The sequence below is a fragment of the Bemisia tabaci genome, chromosome 2 (assembly GCF_918797505.1).
Source record: "Bemisia tabaci chromosome 2, PGI_BMITA_v3".
In the NCBI taxonomy this organism is placed as follows: Eukaryota; Metazoa; Arthropoda; class Insecta; order Hemiptera; family Aleyrodidae; genus Bemisia; species Bemisia tabaci.
In genome coordinates this window covers 52511119-52527704 of record NC_092794.1, presented here as the reverse complement: position 1 = coordinate 52527704, position 16586 = coordinate 52511119, and the positions used below count along the sequence as shown (strand labels likewise).

Here is a 16586-nt window from a genome sequence, read left to right as displayed (position 1 = left end):
CACCCAAAACTCCTTTTTGGTAGAGAGGCATCTTGAATTTATTGAAAAACATTGAATTTAATCGATTATACTGCACCCTGTTAAATTTTATCATTTAATTTTTTTAAATACTACATCATTTTTCGTCACATTATTTTTTAATTACTGGTGTCAATTGTCTATGAGCCCAAGAACTTGAATGAACAGTACAGACCGAACTGTGAAGTCAAGTCATAAGTGCATCTTTCCATCAAGAATTCAAGAAAGTAAGGTATTATTTCATGTATCTTTTTATGCATAAGGTATTATTTCACAATACTAAGAGTCTGGAGGATAGTCTATCTTGTGGAGTGCTTAGAACTCACTTTTTGTAACTATCGCAGAATGTTAAGTGAAGCGCACTTCATGAAATACATTTAATTTTATAGCCTTTGGACACTTCTACAACTGAAACGCCAACGAAGACTAGAGGAATCCTCAAAAATTGGTGTTGTCAGCTAACTTGGTACTTGTGTAAATTCTGTTTGCAAGGGACTGCGCTGCAATCATCCATTAACTAAGCTCACAATTGGGCCATCGTCAATCGCTGTTGGGCGATTGCATTGCAATCGCTTGTAAAGTGACCAAAGGCAAGTGCCAACTTCAATGATGACACCTCTAGCCTTTGTCCGTTAATTTAGTCCAATTACAGCCAGCAAGTAATTCAAACAGGTTATCAATGACTTGGCATCATTGCGGAAAACTATGGAACCACTTAACTTGGTTTACTTCATTGTAAATTCTCCTATCACATTTAATAGGTCTGAAGAATGTCCAATGATAGGATGTCTGTAAATTATTACTTTTTGTGAATCATCGGTGTAAGAGCAGTGACGTGGCGTGCTTTGCGATATATTGACTGTTATGCCATTTAAACCTGTGGGAAAGGATCGATAAACAGGGTTTTTGCAGCGAACACCTTTATAATCGATTCTTTACCATAGGTTTAAATGGCAGAACAATCGATACATCGCAATTCACGCCACGCCACTGTGTAAGAGCTGTAATATCCTCCAAGGCTTTAATCAGAGCCTTATGAAAAATTCTATTCCGTATATTGAATCTTTAGGGGTTGTGAATCAGCCACAATTACCTGAATCACAATCACAGTAAGGATTCAATAGAAATTGTCTAATCCTGCACATTTTAGTTTGGCATGATTAAAGTTTTTTTGAAAATTCTCTTGAAAGGTATGTCAAATGTTCATACAGTAAGAACCCATATCATTTTTTATGTATTCGTCTAGTTTCATTCGGGGAGGAATGATCATGTCAAATATGCTTTAAGAGTCTAGGAGTTTGAACAAACATCAAAGCTGCTTTCCAAGGCTGCATGGCTACAGTCAGGGAAAAGAGAAAAATCACCTTAAAGTCAGGAGATGAAGCCTGTTGTTCTGTAGGTATCCATACAGATTTCCACATCCCAATATTGAATATTCAAGTGTCTAACCAAAACTTGATTTTATTTCCATCCTGCAGGTGAGCTTTTTGTTTTTGTCAACATATAGACTTAAAAATGCAGAGAGAAGAAAAACAAATAGACAATGCACTCGATGTCATGCTTTCGAGGGTCACAGAGCTCAAAAACTCGGTTATCCACCTCCTCTACAAAATGGATCATGAATCAGAAACACTAAGCTGGCCAACTGTTTTGGACAATTTTGCTCTCATCTCAAGTCAGGTAAGTTAGATCTCTTGATCACCGATTCAATATGGAGTATTTTTTCTCAGATTAATACCAGGCTTTCAGTCGTTGATATTAAATCCAAGCGAACACGTTGTTTAAAACTCACCTTTCAAAAAGCGAGGGCGTTTCTTGCCCACTGGCTCCTATTGGAAATAGAATCACAACAACTAGAGTTTTAGTTGAAATTTTCTGTCATAAACTTAGACCTTGTCTGTAAGTGTATCCAAGATGGTCAAAATGATCGGATGTGCTTTTTTTTTGCCTGATGTGGATTCCTCAATTTTATGTTATTTTTTGTCTCCTGAACATCTCGTTTTTCCGAGTTTATTGTTTTTTTTCCCTCTCGCTGATTCAGTTTGCAGCTACGTCTCCTCAAAATTAGGCTTGCTCGGCAAGATGGGATGAAGTCAGCTCAGTAAATGATAGGTCGTTTGTTCATTTTTTTAATCATCAACAAGTGTATGAATGATATTGCCATTCCCTTTACCATTCAAAATTTTCTTTTTTTTACATTTTCAGCTTACAGCTTTTAACAAATGCTTGGGACACGACAAAGTCCCACCGCTCCAGAATCTAGTGGTGTTACCGCTGCTTTTGAATCCAGACCGAGATGAGGATCTGCTTCGAATGACCGAAGGAAGAATCCCCGCATTTGCTCACGATGTTGTACCAGATTACCTGCGCACAAAACCGGAACCAGAAGTAGAGCAAAAGATGATGCAGCTTGAACACAAGGCTGCTGGTTTGTCAAATGAAACCACACAGGTATTTTTCATTCTCTCACTTTATCAGAAATCACAGAATCTCAGGTATTTTGATTTAATGCCCCAAACAGGAAATGTTCCATCTGTCAGCTTGATAACATCATGGAAAGCTGCCAGCACTACTGGGCAGTCTTTGTTCATGTGTCGATCACTTTTTCTGGAAACAACCAGTTCCCCAGTTCTTAAGGCAGAATATCATACCTATCTTTTGGTAGGATGATCAGTATGTTGACTGAATGGAGTGTTATTCTATTTGAGGAATCCTGCTTTCAATTGTCTGTCTTCATGAATCTTGTTTTGGTGAAAATGTTTTTGAAACCAATGAAGTTTTCCTTAGGTACAAAAATCTTGCAATTTTTTTTATCAATTTGTCGTGATACGCCAACAGCTAACCATCGTCAAATCCCCTTATTTACAGAAATAAGTATGTACGCACAGTCGTACACAGGCGAAGGTGGTTTAAAATATCTTGAGTCGCCTCAATGCCATCATTTTTGAAAAAAATCCGTGTATCTTTTAAATATATTTAATCAATCAACAGTATAAAGAAATACTGTTATAGAGATACTTAACCTGACTTAAATTGGCAGTGCTGCACTATAATTAATTTTTTTCTACCCCCCCCCCTTTTTTTCTCTTTTTTTTTACTTTTCAGCATGATTTATTCTTCTTGCCCTATTTCTTGTTTCAGAAACAAATTGCAGCTTACACCAAAGCAATCAATCATATCCTGGACATTGTAGCCAAAGCCAGAGAGGACTGCGAATCAGAAAATGTTACGAGAGGTGGAGCATCACAGACATCATCTCTAGCGGATACACAAACACTTGCAGCTGCAATAGCCATTGGAAAGGGTTTGAAGGTACCTGCTGTCACTGTTATTATGTAATTTATCATCAGAAGATATACTAGCACAGAAAAATAAAATACAACTCCACCTTTGTAACTCATATGTGAACTCTTTTAATTCCAAAAGAGTACATCAAGGTATGAGTAAAGTTTACCGACAAGACAAGCATCATATTTTATGATCAATAATGGTAATGTCCTAAAAATTGTCTGTCTTTGAACTGATATGTTCAACAGCAAAATTTCCGAAGTTTTGGTCATTATCATCATTTGGTAAAAAGTTATGCTTTCTGTCTCTCCTGTAAAATTCTCTTGCACATTTTTGTGCTACTTCAGAACTTAACGGTTGTCAAAATTGAAAAGCAATAACTTGTGATTAAGGGAAACTTGGAGATCTCTTGTTTGAATGGTTTTTCACTCGAGCATAAAGCTCTGAAAATTATAGGTCTGATTTGATACCCCCAAACCTGGCCATCTTTTGGCTTTTGTTTCTCATCTCATACGTTTATTTCTGGGCTAGTAATCGTTGTTCACGTACAAATTTAAGGCAAATATTGTCTCTGTCTTTACCGATCCTAATGTTTTCAATAACTGTGTTAGTTTTCTCCGTATAATTTACCTCAACTCTCTAATTTTTCCTTTAATTGCTTCTTTTCAGCCAATGGTACCGCAAGGAGTTCAGTCTCCTGGTATGATGGTTCCTCCAGGAAATCGACCTCCAGGGCAAGGACCCCCCATGAATCCAAATCAACCTCCACAAAGTAAGTTCATTACCTTGACTTTTAATCCATCACCCTTTAAAATTTCAAACTTTCTCGTACCAAGACTACTTTGATAAATCTATTCGCCAAAAATTGTATATTTCTGTGTATAAGATGCACCCTATTTCTCAAAATCTATTAATAAAATGAATTTAAAAAATACACACAAAGATCAGGTAACTTATACTGTGAACTAACAGGAATTCTGGAAGATTTTCCCGTGAATTTTGTAAGGATAACTTAAACCCAGCTCTGCATTCCATCTCCTATTTCCCCAATTAAAAAGCATTGGGCCCCCTCCAGTTTCTGTCCTCTAGTCCATATTTCTGGGACTGTATCCTGAAGTGAATTTATGATTGCACTGATCTCTTATTGCTTTTGTTTTCCTCTTTTCAGTGGGCATGATGGGAAAAGCTCCTGGTACAATCAAGACAAACATCAAATCTGCTGGGCAGATGCATTCATACAACCGATAAAGCGAATTGAAAAACGTTTTACAATTCTCTTCTTTTGAAGTCAATTTTGGAGTTTTCTTACACTAAAAAACATCGAGACCTACTGATCAATTCTAAGCCACTCGAGAAAAAGGTTTGCTTTGTATGAATAAGTTAGCACCAACACAGTTTCGTATTCTTTACTTTCGTGGGTTAAGATTGCAAAAATGACTGCCAGTTCCGTGCCACACTACAAGACATTTTTATAAGATAAAACCTGAGCAATGAGAGGATTTTGATTCCTCAGGATGTAACAAAAAACATTTAAGAACTGTTATAAGTGATGAAACCACAAGCATCTTAGTGAGAGTTATTTTGTATCATTTTATCATATTCTTAAATGTGTGGTAGACCACAACTCAATTTACAATCTCGAAATGTTGGAATTTGTTCTTGCTGACAAATAGTGTAATCTCTTAACTTTTGGAAAAGTCTCTAGAACTTCCCGTTAAATTTAATAGTTATAGGGCAAAGATTTTGAGCTTTCCGCATTTTACATGATTTTGTATCTTTTAGAAAACTTTAATAAAAATGTATGTTGATTTTTTAGTCTTTTACCTATTTAATTTCAATTAATATAGACCATGTTTTTAAAGTATGGAGTAAAGTATTGGTTTTATGCTCTGGAAACATCTGAAAAAATTTTGATCATTGAAATTCCAATATCTTATTAATCTCAACAATTAATTGCCTGTGAATTTTATGGGAAATTGGTGTTGTACCTTTCATTTCTGTCAAAGGGTGGAATCAAATAAAAATCCCTGTTAAGCATTATTTTCCTTTTGTTTTCGTAAAATTACTTTTTTGAGACATCCAAAGTTGTAGATTGACAAAGAAAAATTAAAATAAAAACAAATTGAGAAATTGATTGCAATATCCGTATCATGTCTGAAACGACTGTATGGAGAGAAAACTCGATCAAACTATCCACATTGTCTGTCTTCAATTTCTTTGATCGAAGCATTTCTACATCTTTAAAGCCACCTCTGAATTAAAATTTGAGATTTTTTAAAAAGCTTCAAATTCCCCAAATCTTACAAGGTCTAGGCTTAGAAAGAACGCACCATCAAAACTGAACAGGTATAAATTTATTCACAATTTATGTTACAGTTCTTTTTTTTTCTCTGTAAAATAATACTTAGGCAAAACTTAACTTGATCAAAACTCAGCTAATAAATTATGAATAAGTTTCGACTGAAAAATGCTCAAAATACTGAAAAATTGTAACAAGAAGTACCCTTGGCTCATGCATCTGCTGTGTTAATTTTCGAAGTGGTTAAACACTGACAACTAAGTTTGAGAGGAATAACCTCTGAGATGATTAGTAGGCAATAATGAAAGCTAGTATGTACATTTCATCTTCAAAGATTCAAAAAACCAAAAAGTAAAAACAAAAAACGAGAGGTGCTTTAGGAGGTATCTTAGAAAACTAAAAGATTTCTGAGTGCACATGTAAAGAAGTATCACTATTTTAGTTCTTTTCCAACTCGGAAACACGGGCTTTGTTCCTGGCAATGGCCTCTTGGTGACGCTTTATCTGTTCTTCATGGAACGTGATTTCATCACTAAGGTCAGTTTTGAGTTTCTTCAATTGCTCTTTTTGCTGAAAGAAGAGAAGAACCAAAAATTTAGGAAATTTCAAACATACATTGCACCAGGAAAAAAATTGAGGAGCTGGAACCACAATTCGAAAGATACAAAGGGTTGATTTTGGAAAAATAGATTCAAACTGCTCCCTTTTAGATACACTTATTTCATAGTTTGATGCTTTAATTATTGATGTGTACTCCTTAATTCAATCACTGAAAACAAGACGACATGATTGGCAAAATAGACCGACCTTGAAAGAGATGCACCGAGTTGCATTTTGATGGGAGTACTTTCTAGTTCAATTTGCCAAAAATTGCAAGCATTTAGCTAGCATTAACCAGTATTGATGCATTGGGTTTAATGTAATTCCTTTGAGCATAAATACATCCAATTATTTTTGGACAAAAACTCCAAGTCAAGAAAAAATTTTTTGATTATGAAAATAGTTGCTAAAAGTTGTCCCTACCATTGAGTCTTACGGTGGAATAAAACTTCACACCTATCTTTTAGTTCAAACTGAATATTCTTTGGTCAAAGACTCAAAGTCGAGAAAAAATATAGTGAACGTGAGAATAGTCGCTAAAATTTGTCCCCAACATAGTCTTACAGAGGAATAAAACTTCAAACCTATTTCTTGGTCCAAACTCAATGAAACTGACGCGACTTTGTGGTGCAGTCATAATATAATCACTCATGCTCTGCCTGACCAGCCGAGACCTAGATTGTACTCGATTTATTTTCCTGGACAATTTTCTCAGACACAATTTGTCGTTTCCCTCACGAAAAAACATACATACATTTCAATGTTGCGAAATTTACCATAAAAACCCTATTTTCGCCGGAAGAATCTTGGGAATTTCTGACTAAAAATTTCACTGATTTATCGACTGATCTTGAATAAGAATCGAGAACAATTTTGAACAGAAATTGCTGGGGTACATTCCTGCAAAAAATTGAACTGTTTGAGTCAATTTTGCAACCTTGGTAAGGAGTTGCATTCGTTCGTCTAGAAAACGACGAATTTTAGTGAAGTAAGGAGGACTTTATACCTGTTTGTAGAAAAATTCCTCCTCTTGAGCTGCTTGCATTTTGCCAAGGGAACCACCAGCTTCTCTAATTGATCCACCAGCACCGCCACCTTTGCCAGCACCACTTCCTATGTCACCAAGAGGAGTGTCAGACATAGCTCGGATTGCGCTGAAAATGCAGAAACTTCGTTAGAATGGGATCATAGGAGGTCTTCCTACTTTTACAATTCTAAAAAACGATGATTGAAATCTCAGAGCTCTGATCTTAAATGAGGGTGATGCAAAATCAACCTTTAATCCCCCTCTATATTTTTTTTTACTTTTTTTAAGACATTAAAAAAGTTCAAAGAGAGGCATCTCTCCTCAAAATTTCAAGCCCCCTGGAAAAATCTGGTAGAGGGGTTCAAAGCTGAAACACCTTGTGAAATTCTTTGCCTCATAAGTTTGAGAAAAATGAAGATATCAACACGCTGCTTCGACAGGCAACTTCTGTGTTAAACGAGTGTACATGTTGCAAAATTATCTTGACTCAAAGTTAGGATAATTTGATCCAGTTAGATTTGAGACTACATTTTTTCCCTTCTTCATGGAAATACTGAAAAACACAAAAATTTTAATTTTCGCCAAAATCAGATACGCTGATATCATACTATGTATGCTAATCATAAAAATCTAGCCTGCATCCTGGAGAAATTCTTTTCCTGCTAGTAAAGACCACAACACCAGCAAAAAACACCGCTTTCATGCAGGGCTATTTCAAACCTCGCACCACTGCTTCTCTCTCAGGCGACATTGAGTTAAGAGCTCATCAGTTGCTGTCATGCACTGCCCCACAGCGCTTAAGAAAATTACAAGAGAAGAGACTTCGCTGCAAAAGTAAGAGGAGGATAAAATCTAACCCTTCAAAATAATGCCACTGACAGTGTACAAGCACAACCTATGCTTTAATTAGGACAGATAAAAGGTTGTGAAGGCTCAAGGTCGAAGAATCTAACACATATTGCATCACTGTGAATGACAGTTTATACCCTCAAAATAATAAATCCAATCTGCCTCTTCATCTGTTTGTTTTTCATCTTTTATCATCAACAAATCTTAATTACTAACTGTTTTGATATTTTTTGAACAACTACCGAACAAATCAATGATTAATGAATGGTGTGTGATTAATGATTAGTGAAAATTTCCTTCTTGTCAGTGTGTTTACGTGGTTATACTTGTTCTCTCCGAAAACTGCTACCTATGTGTTTTATAGAACATGTTTCATCCAACTTTTAAATTACACCACCTTGTGAAGCCTATATTTTTGGCTAAGGTTGCACTGTTCTTCCTATTTGGTTCCTTGGTTTTCTCACATTTGCTCATCGACTAGAGATAATCAGTTATAATGGAAGATACCTACAGTGTTGTAATCCTATGTTTTTCTTCAAACGGTTGAGTAGAATTATTGATAAAGTTTCAGCAACTTCGGAATAGAGTTAGAATAGAGTGTATTACTTCACTAGCTGCATGCTTATACATCTCAATGTATCATCATATTATGACACCTTAACACACGTTCCTTCTGATAAATTTTACATTGGTCATCCTTCAACTTTGCCGCATTAGACTAATTTACTTCCGAAGAATTGAGCCTTAGCATCTACGCAGGACTGATATGTGGAGCAAAGAATTCCAAAATAGCAAAAACTTCGAGTTGTTATTATGGGTAAAGAAAGTGACCACAGTATTGGGAGTTGGCAGCAATTAGATACAAAGAAAATTGCCCTGATTTAATTAAAATGTACGGAAAATGAACAGTTTAACAATAAGGAAGACCGCACAAAAGAAGAGATAAAAATATAATTACCTAAGGCGTAAGTTGCACGGCACACTGCGTTTGAGCAATGAAAGAAACATTTTACTAGGTGGTATGAGAAAATAGAAAATTTGAATCAATTAAACGATTATCACTTTAAAAATCTCAAAGCTACGTAATTCTCTGTGTCCTTTACAACACACTTTCTTCCTTGCACTAAAAATAGTTTACCTGTGCAACGAAATTCAGCACTTATCTGTCAAATTGTTTACGAGAATCCACCAAAATATGATAAGAACAATGATAAGACGCGTAAACGTCAATGGTAAGATGGTAAGACGTCAGACGGAGGCAGCAGCTTTACCCCTTTTATTTCATGACGTCATCCATGCTTTTTTCAGCTTTGTTATTGTTTACGTGCGGTATCTTCTAAGTTCTAACCTAAATTTAAGTTGTTACCGTCTGTGCAGTGGTGCTGCGGAATGGACTCAACAGAATTATTCTTTCAACACCTAAATTTATGATTTCAGAATCTAGTCACTAGTTCATGCTTCAAATCCTGGGATACATTATTTTTCTTCGTCGCCGGTCTGAATATCCTACCCCTTCCGACCCCTTTGCTTGTTTGTCTCGAGTCTTGGCAGCATCATTTAAAAAAAATTCGTAATTTCTGACACATTGTGGTAAGGCTGGATATTTTCTACATTATGCTAAGAGTAGAGCCTCTCAAATCATCCCTAGTCTTATTTTTATAAACTCGTGACAACTGACTGTCCGAGCGTTTAAAAATGCACATCCAACGAAGGTTTTACCGTTACCTACGAGAATGTAGAGGCTGTAACCAGTCAGTTTTCTCATGTCAAACTTGTAGATATTCACCTAAAACAACAACCATCTCAGGGCCATCACAGTATCAACGAGGGAGGCATTCGCCGTGTGGACCAATTTGAGTGGCCCTTGATTGGCCGAAGTTGCATGAGCGATGTGTTTAAATTTGAGCGAAATAATGATTATCGGTATTTTGAGCTTGCTCATCATATCTGAAGACACATTTCATACTCTGATTAGCTCTGAACTAGCACCACTCAACAGGTTAATACATATAGTTAGATGGCACCTATGATGAGTGGTGACATAAACAATCCATTGACGTTTGTCTTGAAATATGATGCGCGAGCTCTAGCTTTCATTTCCTCAATCATCAGGCAATGTCATTTATGAGCTAGTAAGTTTTTTAAAGCAAAATTTCATCCTCCTTCAACACGATTCTTATGAATTTTTGCACTAGATCAACCTCTGTGAAGATATCGGCACAAAAGGAACACACAATGTGTTCTCTCTTTAGACCGAATGTCTAACCGCGGCCGAGTTTCATCTACTAGTGTCACACGGAAACTTAGTGGCGGCTTCTATATTTTTATAGGCAACGCTTGCACGTACGTAAACGATTCAATCAAAGCAAGCCTGCTGTCCATCCCTAAATTGGATATGTGGTCCAGAACCACCAGCAAACTTTAGCAACAATGCAACATCTGAGCATCTCAAAATATGTTGATGGTCGTAAGTCCCATATTGATTACCAAAAACTTTGATCAGTTCTTTCGAAAGCAGGTACTTACCCAGCTCTTTTAGCAGCCTGGAAACTAAGTGAAGTGCTGTAACATATGGCTGTTCTCTGATGAAACGTCTATTATTTGCCTAAAAATTGATAGCAGCCATGTAAGTGAAGTTTGCATCTGTGTAGCTGTATTCTAATAAGTTGCCTTGGTTCTTAGATATCAGGAAACTGAAGTGTGAGCTATTTTTGCCGAAGCGTCCTCTCTAAAATATTTATTTTTCTCGTTTTTGAGAAGCTTTTTTTTTTTCTACTTACAAAATCTTGTGAGGGATGAAGTCCCACAACAAATGGTGCATTGGGGATTGAGGTGAAGGCCTGATTCGCAACTTCTCTCTCCATTTCTATTCTTCCCTTATCCACTCTAATGTCTGCTTTTCTCCTCTTATTGCCTATGAGCCATTGTGTTGTGTTGCATCAAATGTTTTTAATGCCTCTGCTTTTTTCTTGCAGCTAGTTCAAAATGACTTTTGACACCAGTTGGGACACTGATAAATACAAGGTGCCGTATGAGTCCGAGGAGCATTGGCTTCTAAAGAAAGAATTCATGGACACTCACAAAGAAAAGTATCCTGAACAGAAGCTCATATGTTTGGCGCAATGTTTTTTCAACATAGAATTTTTGGGGGCTCGGTAAGTTTTCTTAAATTGAAGCAGAATTTTAGAGTCCCAACCTCTCAGAGTTTAACTGTGAAGCTTGGAAGACAAGGTGCATAAAATGCAGTTTTTGAAAAAATTGAGGTATTCATGAACTCAATGAAAACTAGTTTGAAAATACTTTCTTGATAATATTTTTCGCCATTTGTGAACGACCGATCGATCGTTGGTTCGCAAAGATTCTGCATCACTGAACTATGATCGTAGGGTTGCCAACGGTCTGGAAGACCGCGAAAATCAGGGAGAGTCAGAAAATTTGCAGCAACCGGAAAAAGTAAGGGAAAGACAGAGAATCTGTTGAAAAATCCGCCAGCTACTGAATGCCTTTTTCCGTAATTTGATATTTAAACATGAAAATTTTGTTTAAAGTTTAGCAAAAGCCAGCGTTATAAAAAGAAGAAAAAAAAGAAAGGTGCCTACCATTCAGGACTTTAAACTTTTGATTTCTCCTTTTAGCCAATGATGGCGCTCTGTGGTTACTTTTGGAAATTTGGAGGGAGAATTTTAAATGAAAAACTAATTGAATTTAGTGTTGGATACGGAAGTCTCTTTGCGTTTGATAATTTTAAAAGTTATCTGTAACCTGTAAATCTTCTTTGTATCGAAATGAACAGACTTTATTTTACACTTCTTAGCCTAAACATTATTTTTAAGTTCGCCTCCCGAGGTATTTATTTTTCTATGCACCGTGTTCCAGTTATCCCGACAAAGTCATGAAACTAATCGAAAAATTATCGGAAGATGTAGCAGCAGATCACCGAGAAAAGAAGAAAAGTAAACTTCAAAGAACATTTGTCGGAGCTAAGGATGCTGCTGAAGCAAAAGTTAAACGTAAGAACTTTTCATTCCAAAAAACTAGCCTTAGTGATGAGTTTCAAATATACCAGTAGTGCTTTTTGGCTTAGCTGTGACCTTCATTACCATTGTCTCAGCTTATTAGTGCTTAAAAATGGTATGGTTGTCAAGTTAAACCGATTCTGCTTATTTTTTGGGGGAGAGGGGTATGAATTAAGTAGTTGTAGAAGTAGTGAGCTGGGCTGACAGGCAGAGGCATTTGAGGCGTAGACACTGGCACTGCTACCATGCACCCACGTAAGTTGCTTCAGTGCATATTAAATTTTTCCGCAAGGCTCTGCGGCTGTGAATCAAGGTAACGGTAGGACGTATCAATTGCTTTGCTGTACGCAACCGAACATAGAATTGTGAAGCACAGCCATGTCTTCACAAAATTGTTTCAATCTCCTGCAAACAGTTGATGCTGGCAGTCGCGCACACTAAGAATGATCCACAGTTTTAATAACAACACAATTGAACAGTGTTAACTTTCTGCTTACTAAGGGATGTCCATATTTCTCCTCCATCCTCTATTTTCAGAGAGAATAACAGGGTGATTAATTCTTCAGAATGGAGTGATGAGTGGCATGGTCATTCATGGCCACAATGATAGATAACAAGTCCTTGAAATCTGTCCCCACCATGAATCGAACTCAAGAACTCAGTGCTTGCAGCAAACTGCCTTGACCACCACACTGCCAAGGCTAGCTGAATATTTATTCAATTGTTAAGGTAGAGGAGAAAAACTAATACCTGTAAGCTTAATTCATGGCAAGTCGATAACAGCTTGCAATTGTTCTGACTCAGAATTACATATTTTGCGCCCTTTGATCTGGTTTGACATTTTAGGACATTTCTGTGCCTAATTCAAATACTTCTCCATGCAATGGCATCAATAATTCGATTACAAGTAATTTGGCCCTAAATTCCCTCTTTTTGTGGATGTTCACATACTATGAATATTTACGTAACACTCTTTGCCAGAGACACATTTGCTATGATTTCTCTAATCCTTGTGTTTTCTGGGTTGTTTTTTCAGGATTGAAACGACCAAACGATTCCAATGAAGCAGAAACAAAGAAAAAGAAAGTGAATGGTAAGTGTTCTTTCAGGTATTAGTTTAATTATTTATGATCAATCAACAACATCAATTTTTACTACTAAAAATCCGAGGATCTCTATAAAAGTGGTCATGGCTATACTCAGTCACATCTAATGAACAAGCTTGACTGCCTTCCTTTAAGAGAGGACGTTATCTGGAAATAGTTCCCCCTCTTTTTTTTCTTTAGTTTAAATGAGTATGATATAGCATGATCAGCATATCCATGGCTGAGTGTAAAAATTGCGTATCTCAATAATTGCAGTATTTAAAAATTTTGGATCTTGTTTTATTTTCCTGAAGGAGAACTGACAAAATATTACCCTGCTATCTTGTGTGCTTCTTTTAGTTTGAGCAAAAAAAATTCCAAGAAAATATAAGTATTAACTGTTGGTTGGTTTTCCTTTAAAAAAATAAAACACGAGCAGAGACTTACAACTTCTCAATCTTAGGTTTGTATCTTTCAACTTTAACTATTATTATTGTAATAGACCAGGGGATAAAAAGGGTGAATCGTCTCCTAATCTCCCGAACTGCCTTGCTTGGGGGGCGCAGCGTAGCTCGATGGTAAAATGGGATGAAAAGGAACGCCTTGAAACGTATGTATCCAGAACTTTTTACTACTCTACAACAACTCAACCACAAACTTTACACTCGCGGCCCAGGCTCCTTACCACTATAAAACGCACAAAACACAACTTAAGGGGACCTCCCACCACTAAGGGCACTGGACCTCGGTGATGCTCACTTGCCAAACACGTAGCCAACTGCCCAGAACTAGAGCTTCAGCCTGCCAAGCTTAACTTCGGCCCTGAAAAGCTGGCCTAAGACGGCATGCTCGCCTAAAGTTCAGTCAGGAAACATGCGGCCGCTGACGCATGAATGATGCCGGGACGGCATCGAAGGCTCGCTCCAAAGGACACACGATTTCCCAGAAATTGTGCCGTCCTATTGCAGTATATTCTGTGGAAAAATCGTTCCACAAGTTTCAATCTATAAGGCTTCCTCTTATCTATTGAGTGTATACTAAATGTCCAAAGTGGCTGTCTATTATCTATTCAGTACTAAATTTACAATCATGTAATAGTTCATTACAATTTTCAGGACACCCAGCGAAAATAACATAATACCAATCATAACCCCACCCCTTCCATTCTCTTCCCTATAAGTGTCACAAGAATCATGAAGTCAAGTTCATCGAGTACACTTTACCGAATGCAAAAAAAAGTGTCGTAGTTGAGAAACCAGAGATCGAGCAAGAGAACTCGTAATGATTTGAGGTTTTTTATCAAAACATTCATGAAATTTATGGACAGCCCCATGGGTATTGATACTGTAATTTTCAAAGTCGCTATCAGACACTGGAAAATCTAGGGCACACAAGTGTATAATTTATGGATTGAAATGCGAAAGAAATTTTTCTAATTTTCCATCCATTACTCTATGCGATATCTCCAAATTGTCTCCATGGAGAGAGTAAATTCTCAACCTATTTTGAAAACACTAAACATTTTCATTGTAATAAGGTACTGCAATTGAGTAGTTCATCCTATAAACTTTAAATTATAGCCTGTAGACTAATTTTTAAAATTTTGTATTGTTTATAAGGCAAGATAAGAATGGAAGCTGAAAGTTATTCAGAAATGGAGTCTTGTTATTTATGATTCAGTTATAGTCATATCACTTGAGTGTTCTTAGCTGATTGAATAATCATTGGTTGTTGATTACTGAGAGAAGCACTGACAGCCTCTCAATAATCCAGTCCCATGAGGACTCTACAACAGAGTCAAATGATTCATCTGATGGTTCACAATAAATTCACTTCAACTTATCTTGTCCCATCCCATGGACAAAGACTGAATTTCAACGATCTCCCTGCTTTATAAAACGATGCCAATTGACTTTCATGCACTAAGAATGTGAAATAGATAACTGAAAAGACTAGTTGACAAGGCTATACCGCTTCTCTCTTGAATCTCGGGTTCAAAACAATGAGCGGAACTGCATGTTTGGAAATTCATTCTTGACAACCTGAGAATTACTTTCAACTGTAAGAATCAACTATAGTGATACTGTTTCTTAAGAGATGAAGACCAGTAGTTTCAGTGATGGCTCTGATGTTCTTGATTTTTCAATGGAGATCTCTGTTGACCTCATTGTAGGAGACTTTCATGTCCCCGCCATTCATCATTCTTTTTCTACATTTTTAGATGATGTTGTCGAGATACTATAAGAACAAGACGGGCAATTTTGGAACTAAGCATCTCGAACGGGAACCAGCTAAAACCAGCCACAGTTTCCATGCGAAGGCGATGCTTACTCATTTAAGTGCACTTCTATCAAGATATCTGGTAAAGTTTTTTGCTAATTCAAATTTGTGTAAGGCACAATGGACTCTAGACTTTGGTGTGTGACACTGCGGATGTTCTTTTAGTGGATTAAGCCATCAAAAAAGCAAACTTACCGTTTTACTCATTTCAATGCAAATTAAAGTTCATGAGATATTGTAAATAGATATATTTTAGAATTAAATCTGAAAAATAAATGACAATGCATTTTTGAAAAGCAGTCTTCATTTGTGCATGAAATGCATATCTTTTGATGGTTCATTTCCACACATTTTTTTTTGGACAAAATCGTTTTCGTGTTTGGAGCATTTCTTTGCTTAAATTATGAAAACGTGCTGCAGAAGTCTATCAAATTTTTTCAAAAAACCAGCTCTTCTTTCTCAGGTGTGCAGAAAGTTCTTAGCCTTCACATTTTTGGAGACAGCCTTCACATTTTTCGAGGTTGCCTTCACATTGCTGTCCTCCTTAGTCTTGTGCACTTCTTTATTTCCTTCGCATAAGAAAGCGCCCTTAATTATTTCCTTTGCACAAGAGAGCGGGTTACACAGTCTTTGCAAAAAGCTATGAGCTCAGCAGGTTTCTAATTTACCCCTTTTCAGGTGCCTTCACATTTGCTCTGCGATCAGCCAATGGAGCACTTTCTGCACTCCTGTCCTTCCTTTTAATGACAGTCGAACCTGTCTCAGTAATAATTACATCAAAGTTTGACCAAGAAATAATCTGAAATAGCTTTAAACGTACATAAGTCCCAAGTGAAAATCCAAAACCGAAAGGAAAATTGATTCATGATATTTGCCTGAGATGTACTATTGGAGTGATTTAAAAGTGTTTATTGGTCAAACTTTGTGCGCCAATACTTGACATAGTACAGCAGGGTGTAATGCTTGAAAATTCTCAAGAAAGGTCCTAAAATCTAGAAATTATAAATTGATCGATCGACTAATGATTCTCTAAAGTTCGAGAGAACCACCTTAAGATTCAAAGAATACAACAACAAAAATTTTACAAATAAAAATAAATATATTTTCAGCATTTGCAGTTTTGG

General features: G+C 36.6%; 3 protein-coding genes across 9 annotated transcripts; 2 read left to right on the top strand and 1 right to left on the bottom strand.

Moving 5' to 3' along the window:
* Nucleotides 1-40: 40 nt before the first annotated feature.
* On the top strand, nucleotides 41-5121 carry MED8 (mediator complex subunit 8). Of its 2 annotated transcripts, none has more exons than XM_019042709.2 (6): nucleotides 41-250; nucleotides 1497-1698; nucleotides 2224-2469; nucleotides 3160-3330; nucleotides 3976-4078; nucleotides 4475-5121. In XM_019042709.2, exons 2-6 carry the CDS (start codon nucleotides 1534-1536, stop codon nucleotides 4552-4554), a joined length of 765 nt encoding a protein of 254 aa, XP_018898254.1. In that variant the 5' UTR covers nucleotides 41-250; nucleotides 1497-1533; the 3' UTR covers nucleotides 4555-5121. The 2 variants fall into 2 exon arrangements, with proteins under 2 accessions (XP_018898254.1, XP_018898169.1); XM_019042624.2 differs by having other exon boundaries at nucleotides 43-245.
* Nucleotides 5122-5640: 519 nt separating this feature from the next.
* On the bottom strand, nucleotides 5641-9259 carry LOC109031676 (ATPase inhibitor mai-2, mitochondrial). Of its 2 annotated transcripts, none has more exons than XM_019043374.2 (3): nucleotides 9040-9259; nucleotides 7212-7359; nucleotides 5641-6175 (listed from the first exon to the last, which is right to left on the bottom strand). In XM_019043374.2, exons 1-3 carry the CDS (start codon nucleotides 9087-9089, stop codon nucleotides 6044-6046), a joined length of 330 nt encoding a protein of 109 aa, XP_018898919.1. In that variant the 5' UTR covers nucleotides 9090-9259; the 3' UTR covers nucleotides 5641-6043. The 2 variants fall into 2 exon arrangements, with proteins under 2 accessions (XP_018898919.1, XP_072153633.1); XM_072297532.1 differs by lacking the exon at nucleotides 9040-9259 and adding an exon at nucleotides 8090-8212.
* Nucleotides 8368-15758, top strand: LOC109031379 (partner of xrn-2 protein 1). 5 transcript variants are annotated; one of them, XM_019043054.2, is made up of 6 exons: nucleotides 8368-8505; nucleotides 9519-9671; nucleotides 11057-11236; nucleotides 11958-12091; nucleotides 13134-13190; nucleotides 15404-15758. In XM_019043054.2, the coding sequence occupies exons 3-6, from the start codon at nucleotides 11067-11069 to the stop codon at nucleotides 15424-15426; spliced, it is 384 nt and encodes a 127-aa protein (XP_018898599.2). In that variant the 5' UTR covers nucleotides 8368-8505; nucleotides 9519-9671; nucleotides 11057-11066; the 3' UTR covers nucleotides 15427-15758. The 5 variants fall into 5 exon arrangements, with proteins under 5 accessions (XP_018898599.2, XP_018898514.2, XP_018898682.2 ...); XM_019042969.2 differs by having other exon boundaries at nucleotides 8465-8623; XM_019043137.2 differs by lacking the exon at nucleotides 8368-8505 and adding an exon at nucleotides 10412-10548 and having other exon boundaries at nucleotides 9402-9671.
* Nucleotides 15759-16586: the final 828 nt, after the last annotated feature.

What these genes read in the sequence shown, in the direction of transcription:
- MED8 (XM_019042709.2), top strand. Translation starts at nt 1,534, where the DNA reads ATGCAGAGAGAAGAAAAACAAATAGACAATGCACTCGATGTCATGCTT. An exon ending in TTGCTCTCATCTCAAGTCAG is followed by an intron (nt 1,699 to 2,223) that starts GTAAGTTAGATC and finishes TTACATTTTCAG; the next exon opens with CTTACAGCTTTTAACAAATG. An exon ending in CCATTGGAAAGGGTTTGAAG is followed by an intron (nt 3,331 to 3,975) that starts GTACCTGCTGTC and finishes GCTTCTTTTCAG; the next exon opens with CCAATGGTACCGCAAGGAGT.
- LOC109031676 (XM_019043374.2), bottom strand. Translation starts at nt 9,089, where the DNA reads ATGTTTCTTTCATTGCTCAAACGCAGTGTGCCGTGCAACTTACGCCTT. An exon ending in CCGTGCAACTTACGCCTTAG is followed by an intron (nt 7,360 to 9,039) that starts GTAATTATATTT and finishes CTGCATTTTCAG; the next exon opens with CGCAATCCGAGCTATGTCTG. An exon ending in AGGAATTTTTCTACAAACAG is followed by an intron (nt 6,176 to 7,211) that starts GTATAAAGTCCT and finishes CTCTTCTTTCAG; the next exon opens with CAAAAAGAGCAATTGAAGAA.
- LOC109031379 (XM_019043054.2), top strand. Translation starts at nt 11,067, where the DNA reads ATGACTTTTGACACCAGTTGGGACACTGATAAATACAAGGTGCCGTAT. An exon ending in ATAGAATTTTTGGGGGCTCG is followed by an intron (nt 11,237 to 11,957) that starts GTAAGTTTTCTT and finishes ACCGTGTTCCAG; the next exon opens with TTATCCCGACAAAGTCATGA. An exon ending in TGCTGAAGCAAAAGTTAAAC is followed by an intron (nt 12,092 to 13,133) that starts GTAAGAACTTTT and finishes TTGTTTTTTCAG; the next exon opens with GATTGAAACGACCAAACGAT.